Raw genomic sequence first — 10522 nt, 5'->3', positions numbered from 1 at the left:
TTTCAGAAAAGTTATTATTAGTTAAATATAGTGATTTTTTTAAAACATCGTAAGTTCACTTTATATACAATTAAATAGCATGCCCTGAACTATATATTTATACAAAGGGGTGCCATATCCAAAATTTAGCCATACATACATACATATATAGGTATTAGGTATAGGTATTTTAATCAGTTTTAGCAACTCTGATGCATTTGAAAGCTTTATGTCTATACGCTGTCCATAAGCCGCATATCTCATAAAATAGTTCAGCATTTACAATATCTAAGATATATACTTATACATATATATTTTTTATATTCTATGAGCATGTCTTTTATGTATCTTACCCTAAAACTGCAGTTATATCCTAAGAGTTACATATATTTTTCTTATATTAAAAATGCAAAAATATCCCCCATTTCCTGAGCATTTCTTGCATCCATTATCAATTGTTTAATATATTTTTTTGTGTGTTTGTAAGTATTCTGTTGCATGTTTATAACGGACGACAACAAAATATTTACGAATCTCAATTTCTGGTCATTTCGTTATTATTCTTTTTTCCGTTTTTTACTCTGAAAATTTTACTTGTGCAATTAATATTAACAAATTTTTATACACCATTTCCCCTCCACCACAACACCAACAATCAAATTCAAACAACATTTCGCACACATGCGACACATTTATATAAAACAAACAACAAAAAAAACCATATAGGAACTCATTGCGCAAGAACTCGACGAACTGCTACAATCGCTTTCAAGCGTCGAGGATGGCATCGCGAACATGAATCAGAGTAGCCTGGAAGGCATGCTGCAAGGATTGAAGGTAATGTTTATGTTACATTTACGAATAACACTTCATTTTCTTTGAATGGCTTCACTAAGCATGTTAGAATTGACAAATCTTTTCTATAACACAATTTGTAGATAATTTGTACATAGATTGTATTATTTTTTTCTAACGATTAATGGATAATGGCGTATGTGTCCTAAATATAGTATAACACAATCGCATTCATTCCATAAACAATCGAAAATTTTATTGTCTAGTCAGGTTTTTCTTAATCGGAGAATATGTTAGTGTTGTTCAGTTTTGTTTTCCTAGATGAGTTATTCCTATTCATTTTCTATATGGAAATCGAAGATATTTTTGTTTTGCATAAATATTTAAAATTTAATGTTTCTACATAGCTAATCCAAACCAATCTGGAAGTACACGAAAGGGACGCACATAACCTAAAGGAACAAGCCAGGCATTTGCCTACAGATCCTGCCACTGAACGCTTGCTGAACGAGACAACTGATCGCATTGACTTGCTCCTAAGACGTACTCAACAAGGAATTACCATGATAGCCGTAAGTCATTTAAGTCGCAGTTGAATATAATTAGTTATTGATTAAACTTTATCCCAATAGAACGCTATGCATGGCCAGAAAAAGCGTCAAGAGGAGATCGACCAATACCAAGAGCATTTGCTAGAATTGGAACGATGGATCACAGAAGTATCGGCCGAGTTGGCATCGTTTGAGCCCACACCTGATAGTAGTACGGATGAACAGGTGTTGAAATCACAGGTGGAACGTAGCCAGCAATTGTTGCGTACCCTAAAAGATCGTCAACAGTCTATGGATGATTTGATGGAGCAAACGCGCCAGCTTCAGACCCAACCCGATGTAGCTCCACTTGCCAATACATTGATGGAACAACTGCAAAGCATAATAACCATTATAAGGGAGCAAATAACTGTGGCCACCACTCGTATCTTTACCATTGAGAAACGAATTGTTGATCTACGTAAGGCTAAGAACGATGAAATTCAGCGGCAAAGAATTTTGGCCGATGCACAAATCCAGCCACCGATTGATAGGCCAGATGCAGCGCATGAATCGATTGAGTCCAACGAGAATACCATTGATTCCACATCGATGCCCGAAGAAGAAATCAAACCAACAGGCGTTTATGTGGAAACTCAGACATCGTTTAGCCTACAGCAACCAGCGCTTCAACAAGTAGAAACAAACACTGTGGAGGCACAGACCAGTTTTAAGGAGCCTGCTATAGAAACAGCTGAGGTTGCTTTGCAAACTCAAAAGGAACGTCAGCCAACTGAAAATATTATGGTAACTCAAACAGTTCAACATGGTCAAGAAACCATTCAAATCGATACGAGTTTCAACAAGGATGTTCCTGATCTGCCCAAAGATGTGGAAATTGAGGCCCGTTACCATCAAAAACCACAGGGTGACATTGATCGTGCAACCGAGCTAATACTTAAGAACGTGCCACAAGCATTTGAAACTACATTTGTGGAACCCGATGAACAAACCACCGAAGTAGTTGTTGGACCTGATGGTACCAAGCATATCGTTTTAAAGAAGGTCACCCGCACACGTCAGCAGATTGTGCAGCAACAGCAAATTAGCTCCATTGAAACAATCAGCGACGCAGATGGCAATATTCAAGTACAATCGACCGGCCAAATGAATCTTGAGAATGTAGAAACTAAGGATACCAGTGCCGATCCTAAGGAGGGCAGTTATCGCACAGTTGTGACCCAACAAACCCGGGGAACTCTGATCGACGGTTCGCAACCGGAGACAGTGACCGTGCAGGAATTTGAAACCGAGCCTATAATTGAGCAATATGAGGAGCAGCTAATTGGCAGCCCTGGTGAAACTGAAGTAACACTATCTCAATTGCCAACCGGTGTGGAGACGCAAAGTAGCATTCGGGCAGTGGTCCAACAGGTGACGCGCAAGGTAATTCGCAAAACTCGTAAAATTATCAAACGTGTCGTTATCATCGATGGAAAGGAACATATCACCGAAGAGGTAATCGAAGAGCCTGAAGAAATTGAAGTAACCGAAGAGGAGACTGCTCCACACATCAATGTGAACATTTTGCGAACGGTTAATGGCAAAGTGGTTTCCGAAGAAGAGTTCCAGCGTTTGATGCAGGAGCCAGGAGTGGTCATCGAAGAAGTTGCAACGGATCTGTCAAAGCCAATGACAGATGAACCGCAGCAACAGGTATTTGATATTGAGTCTACCCACGTCAACACCACCACAACCACCACCAAAACAACAACAACAACCACACCACAACATGAACAAGAACAACAAACACCACAACAACCAACAGCTACAACAACAATAACAACAGAAACGACCAAAGAAGCACTTGTAGAGTTGCCAGCACCTCAAGTAGATGTTGAAGAATCTGTAGAAGTTGCTACTATCAGTCCCGTTAATGTTATAGCCGAGGATGTAACCACCACAACAGCAACAACATTAGTCACTCCTCAAGAAGAACAACAACCAGTAGGCGTGGAAGATATCAATGAAATTTGGCCCCTGGAACATCATTTGAAGCCAACAAATATTGAATTCTCCCAGCATGAGGAGGAGATAGCACCACCAGCGGCAGTAACAACCACTGAGATCGAAACCATTTGGCCAACAAGCCCAGAAACTGGAAATTCGTTGTCACTGGAAACTTATGAATTTGAACCACAATCAATACCAGAAAAAGTTAGGCAAGCACAACCCAATGAGACTGAAACTGCATCTTCAACTGAGACTAAACCTGAGATCGAGAAAAAACTGGCCACTGGTAGTATTACAATAACCACAACCAGCACCACATTCACCTCTAATATGAAGGAGCAACCGGAATTAGAAGTTCCTACAGAAGTTGTACCCAATGAGAAGACTGAAATTCAAAGTTTCTTGGAAGCCGAAAAGGCACATGCTTTGAAACCACATCAGGTGGAAGAAATACAAAAACAACCTACTGAAGCAATCACCATTGATGTGGTCGAGAGTGTGGAACAAACGTCTGAAGAGATTAAGCCAGAAGAAAGCCTTGATAAGCCATGTGAAGTCACAGAAGTTACAAAGTCAGATAGAATTCAAACGCAAGAGAAAGAACCTGTAGCAGCAGACAAACAATCGATTGATGACTCGCCTTCGGATAGTCTTGGCAAGCAGGATTCCGAGCCCGATCAAATTGATGTACGCATGGCCACACAACTATTCATTAGTGGTGAAGCAGCTACTACAGAGCCACCACGTAAATCATATCAGGTTACAGCTCCATCCATTGTGGACAATGGCTCAGGCGTTCTAAAGGTCGTAATGAGTACGGAACAGGAAAAGAAAGAGGAATCCGACGTGCACACCAAACCTAAGGTTAGCATGACCATCATTGAGACGGCCACAACGACGCCAGCCGTTGATGCTAGCAGTAAACGAAGTCGAAAGAAAAAGAAGAGAAGAGATACTAAATCCGATGAGCAATTGGAGGATAAGACTGAACCTAAACCAGTAGTTGTGGCTGCAGAAAAGGAAGACGAGCCCGTTTCCTCATCTGTCAGTTCACCACGTGATGACCCAGTTAAAGTGCGGCATGAATCTGTTGTAGAGATTAGTGCAGATAGCGATTTGTCGAGCATTGATAATAGCATTGACACAAGTGTCAAAATTGTGGAAGATGCAGTGGTATCTTCTCCCTCCGAGTCTCCGCGTGCACCCATTACAGAACTGGTAATACCTACAGAGGTTGTGGAGCTAGCTCTTGTCGAAGATGAGGAGCAGCAGACGACACCACGCGTACCATCGCCAGCCATTGTTGAGGTGGAGCAAGACATAAAATCTGTTCAAACTTCGCCACAGCATCAACCGAAACTCGACGAAATTTCAGTGCAGACAAGTCTAGATATTCAGCCCGATAATCAAGAAAATGAATCCCAAACATTGATTGTTGAAATAACTGAGACTGAGGCTCAGACCACTCCAAGAGAGGAAGCACCCGAAAAGATTGAACCAGTCGAGGTTTCGACTACTGAAATGCAAACGGATGTAAGTGGCCAGCCAGCAGAAACCACTGAAATCTCCAGTCAAACCACTATCATAACGAGCATTGAAAAAGAGCTGCAAACAACACCAAAAGATTCACCGCGCGAAGCCGAACCAGGAAGCGGCGATATTGTGCCAGCTCTGGTTCAGGACTTGGTTAAGGAAATGACTATCGACTTGCCAGTACCCACAACGGAACAATCCACGGTCACAGAGACGACTACCACTATTGAAACTCATGTTCAGACTCTAACCCCTGAGCCAACCGAGGTGGTAGGAGACAGTCTTGTGGTCAAGCCGGAGACAATCAATGAAGAAACCACTACGGAGGAACTGATAAAGGTTATCGATGGCGATACGCAGACAACACCACGTGAAGAGCAACAACCTCTCTCACTTGATGATGAGGCTTCGATAACAGCGAGCACATCAATATCCGAACCATATGAACTGGAGGTGAAGACTACTGTAGCCATACCAGCCGACTCAGATTGTTCCGTGGTAGAGCCAACAGTCTATGAGTACACGCAGACCTTGGAATTGCCAAAGAAGGAAAAGAAGTCTAAGAAGGACAAAAAGAAGCAAAAGCATCAGCCGGAATCACAGCCTGAGGAACCACAAATAAGTGTGACCGTTGAAATTGCACCTGAGTTGCTTACAGAATCAGGCATTGTGGTGTCAACCAATCAGGAAGTTATAGAGGAAGTTCCATATGTTATACCGGATGCTGATGTCGAAGTGATTTCAAATGAACCAGATGAACAGAAACCACAACGAGTTCAGTTACAAATCACCAAGACAACCGTCTATGATGAGTACCCTGAGTTGCCAGTGCATATAACAGAGCAGAACAAAGTCAGCATTGCCTCGCAACAGCAATCGCAAAGTAATAAGGCTGGACGCACTGCAGCTGGACCAACGTCGTCAGTGACCATTGAAGAGGTAGCTTCACCCACAGAAGAGATTATGGTGCCTATCACACCGGGTCCCGACAATTTGAATGAGCCAAACATTTGGTTTAGTGCTACAACCAGTGTGGACAAGACACCAGTGGAGTTAACCCAAGCATTGCTATTGAGTGAGAGCATGCAGCACTTCCCTGGCTCACAAGTTAAGCAGCAGCAGCAGCAAGCTCCAGCAATTTGGGCCGAGACGAAAGAAGCCATTGGCGGCCGCATTAAGCAATTAAAACAGGTGACGGCCACAACACCTCAGCAGGCATCAACGACCACTCCTTTAAGCAATGTTCTTCATTTGGCTACTTTGTCCGAACAAATTAAACAAGTGCCAACAGAACAGCGGTTGCAGGAAGTGAATCAGGGTCTTCAGGATTTGGATTCTGCTCTGCGAAACGGCGATCGGACAATCATTCAAACCACCGTGATTACAGTTATTGAAAAGGTCTCCACTTGGCTAGAGACAATAGAGTATCGTGTATATCTCATACGTCAAAACTCTAACGATGGTCCTTCCGAGGAGAAATTGGATAACTATAATCAATTGAATGAGGAATTGCACACTATTAAGGAGAATGTTGGTCATCTGGAAAATCAGCTGACCCATGCAACAAAACCTGTGGAACCCGAGCTATTGCAATGCGTCGACACTCTGAAAGAACATGTTGAAGCTGTCGAACAGGTCACCCAACAGAATCAGGACCAAGACACCAAGGACTACGATAAATGGCACAGCTTTGAATTGCAATTGCAGGATGTCTCCTTGATTCTTGAACAGCTGCAGCAACGCTTTGAGTTGACTATCAATCAGGATTATCCTCTCTCGGCAAAGTTGCAGCAATTAGATGACTTGGAAGCACAGCATGAGGCAGCCCAACAACAATTGGCTCAACTTATGCAAAATGCCAGATCTTTCCAACGTGATTATCCTGGTAAAAAGATGCCTCACGATATGCACAATGCTTTTGAGTTAAACAAGAACATTGGTAATAACATCCAAACGGAACGCGAACGTGTACTCCAGCTACAATCACTGGCAGAGGAATACGAGCAAACCCTGAAAGAGTTTACTAATATTACCGTTCTGGCCGATAAGCTTGTTGAGAGTCCAATTGTGTCTAGTTCGTTGGAACAATTGAACAATGAAGTTCAGAAGCAGCGCAAGTTCTTTGTCAACTTGAGTCACTGCCGAGCCATGCTCGAGTCACTGGAAGAGAACATTGACAGCGAAACACGTGAAAAGCACTCGGAGCTGCATAAGGAACTTTATAATCGAGCTACCCAACTGCTAGACAAAGCCTCTGAACGTTCCTCCAAGTTGGTGCAAGCCGCTTCCCGTTGGACTGTTTTGGAGAAGGGAATGCGGGATGAACTGCAGTGGCTACAAGTGGCCCAACAGCGTGTACCCGATCTTTCAGCCGTTACATCGGCCGATTACGATCAGTACACAACGCTTTATCAATCCCTGAGCAATGATATTTCCCATCATTATGTAAAGATGACTCAACTTTCCGGTATAGCAAATAAACTTCAGCAACTAGTCCAAGCGCCAAATCTAGTGGAACAAACAAATGAGGCATTGATAGTATTGCTAAAGTTACGCGAAGAGGTGGCTCTCTATTTGCATCGCCTGCTGGTCTTCAAGGAGATCTGGGTGCAGTACGAACAGCAAACAGATAAAATGGAAGCATTTGTACGCGAAGCTGAGCAAGAGTTGAGACAGATTCAAATTCCAACTCAACAACCCACCCAACAACCTATTGAGCATATGCGTCAGTTCTGGGAGATCAAGGCCCGTTTTGGTTTACACAATAACATACGCAGCGAAGCCAGTCACAGTTTTGAGAAGTCTCTGCAGGTAATACCATTGGCCGACGAAATGCTGCAGCGTCAATTCCATGCTCAATTGGAGGACCGCTGGCAGGCCGTCTCTCAGGCCATTGAACAAATTCAACACAACATTGTCCAGTGTCTGTCGTCCGAGGATATCGCAGCCGATGAGAAACTAAAACTAGTCGAGCGTGAACTGCAAGAGATCTATCTGACCATGACTAGCATGAAGGGCATAATCAAGAACGAAGAGGAACTTTGTCTCTACATTGAACGCATTCAAGTTCTTCGCACTCGTGTTGGTTTCATTGGCAACGAGTTGGGACGCATTGGTCTCCAGGAGCCAGCTATCGAACCTGAAAAGGTAGGCGAACTCTTCGCTCTATCTCACAAGATAAGCACACAAATTGCCGAGGAATTGGAAGGTGCTTCCGTATTAAGAGATCAACTGCAAGCCATTCAAGAGGGCATTAGTAACCAGCGTAAGCACCAAGCCAAAATATCCGTTATTCTCGATGAATGTGAAGCTGCCGAACGACAAGGCGCCGATGTTCTTGAAAAAGCAGTCCAAGATTGCCAAGGTGTAGGTGAAGAGCTTGTGGCCAGTTGGCAGGAAATCATGCGTATACGTCAAATGCTGCACACACTACCAATGCGTCTAAAGATGTCTGTATCGCCGCTAAAACTAGAACGCGACATCTCTCAATTGCAAGATGATCATGCCTTCTTAGAGAGCAAGTGTACCAATATTATGGCTATACTTAGAAATCGCTTAGCTCTCTGGCTACGTTACGAACGGCAATTGGAACTGGTGCATGGATCTGTCCAGGAAACGGACTTTATGATGGAACTAATACGAGTTCATGGCCAGGTTGACTATGAGCGTCTGCGAAAGGCCACCGAGAGATTGGAGGTGAGTTTAAAAAAAAAAATCATATTTTCACTAGTGTGATGAAGGCGGAGAGAAATTACCACTTATGACCTTGTTTACACTAACAGATAGGACCAGACAAAGGCGGCGGCGGTCGTCGTCTGATTCTATCTGTTTACCTGCTCGAGAGAAGTTTCCGCGGTTTGCTGATTATCAGCATCGTCTTTCATTTTAAACGAAATCTCTACAAAATTCGCATGTTTGCCTCTTTGAGTTCTCAGTTTATCGCGTGAATTCAAAAATTCAACAACGTTTCCCTAGTGTTTTCTTGCTCTACCGTGTAGTAGTATGACGTATTAAAAAGCTTTTTGTGTTGTGAACACTTTCGAAAAAGCTTTAACTTTATGCTGCCTACTGGTAGCTTCGTTCAAATTTTAGTAAATGCCTTGGCCACAGTTGACATTAGCTTCGAAACGCGCGCGCACGTTGCATGGAAATTAAAATCGAAAATTAAATTAAATTCCACTCCATGTATTAATTATCTCTATATAGGGGCTTGCCGGTGATCTACATAATCGTGAACAATTGCTTAATGAGCTAAAGGGTGCCGCCAATCCCTTGATCGAATCCTGTGACGTACAAATTGTCGAACAAATCGAATCGGCCGTCCAAGATGCGGTAGTCGCCTGGAATGATACCACCGAGAACCTGCAACAATTGTATACACGTTATCAGCGAGCTGTGGAACTTTGGGACAAATACCGTAACGCTTCGGCGGCAGTGAAGAGTTCTATTGAACAGCAAATGGATAGTGTCAAGTCCTTGGAGCAACCCTTGGATGCCATACAACATGCCAAGGTAAGTTAAAAAAATAGCTTCGATTTTGGCGGTAAAAAAAAAAAACACATACTACTACTTACACATATCGTGAGTGTGTGTGTGTGCGTGTGTGTGTGTGTGGCAACATTTTATGATGTTTGTGGTCATAAATTATTATGCTAGAGACACGAAAGTTTGTCGCTCAACGAAAAGACGATCAATGATTTTCAGGTTTTTTTTTGTTTTGTTTATTTGTTTTAAAAATTAACGCATAGAGTCGGAGTCAGAGTCAACGTCGTCGTTGAAAGACGAAGTTATTTCTGTGTTTATTGATCATTAGGGTCATTATATATAATTATTTTGTATATATTTACCATTTTTGGGCTCCTAACCAGTTGGCATTTTTCACATGGGTAAAGTTTATCAACCCGTCGTCCGGCTTTATCAAAAATATATACATATGCGATACAAAAACATAATATGCCTAGCAGAAAAAGAATGCCTTGAGCTCTCATTCTGAGTTAAAGATTAAAGCAAAGCAAATATATAAAACATTGCCTAATGCTTAGTTGATGAATTTCAATGCCAGAGAGCTTGTTTGCTTATTTGATAAAGCATAGAAATACAGTGAAACCTCGATATAACGAACTTCGTTATAACGAAAAACCCAATATAACGAATTTTTTGTTAAGTCCCTTGAAAGGACTAAGGTTTTACATTTCAGTACCTATAGCGAATCAATAGATATAACGAATAATTTTGCGATCCCCCTCAGATTCGTTATATCGAGGTTTCACTGTAATTTACAGATGATATCATAGGGCACACACCACAAACAAACGACCGACCGACTGGCAGTCCAACTGTATGACTCTATAAGAAGGGCCTGCTCTTTAAATTACTAAATGTGTTTAACCCATTTTGCCTGATGATGATGAATGGATGACGGGGAGGGGAAAACGAGGCAGCTCTGACCTGTTTTCATATATGAAACTGAAAATGAAAGTGTCCGACACTTGCTCAGTGAAAATTAAAATAAGAAATGCATTCAAGTGTAATGAAACAACAATTGATAAGCAGCAGTAGAGAGCGAGAGAGAGAGAGAAAACAACTCTCTGACCCGGCCGGCTTGAGCTAAATACTTTTCAGTATTGAGCTAAAAATACAAATGACATTTTGCGGCTACCCATTCCCGAAAT

General features: G+C 42.2%; 1 protein-coding gene across 2 annotated transcripts in view; it reads left to right on the top strand.

Moving 5' to 3' along the window:
• Nucleotides 1-10522, top strand: part of LOC6644286 (nesprin-1) — a 106377-nt gene that overhangs the window by 87560 nt on the left and 8295 nt on the right. The window contains exons 19-22 of one of the 2 annotated variants that reach the window (XM_047010914.1): nt 706-816; nt 1182-1346; nt 1407-8546; nt 9057-9362. In XM_047010914.1, the coding sequence (XP_046866870.1) occupies nt 706-816; nt 1182-1346; nt 1407-8546; nt 9057-9362 (7722 nt within the window). The remainder of the gene's footprint in view (nt 1-705; nt 817-1181; nt 1347-1406; nt 8547-9056; nt 9363-10522) is intronic. The other variant, XM_023176800.2, reaches the window with a different exon arrangement.

Source organism: Drosophila willistoni (assembly GCF_018902025.1).
Source record: "Drosophila willistoni isolate 14030-0811.24 chromosome 2R unlocalized genomic scaffold, UCI_dwil_1.1 Seg167, whole genome shotgun sequence".
Lineage (NCBI taxonomy): Eukaryota > Metazoa > Arthropoda > Insecta > Diptera > Drosophilidae > Drosophila > Drosophila willistoni.
The sequence above is the reverse complement of the archived record's forward strand: the minus strand, read 5'-3'. Positions and strand labels throughout refer to the sequence as shown.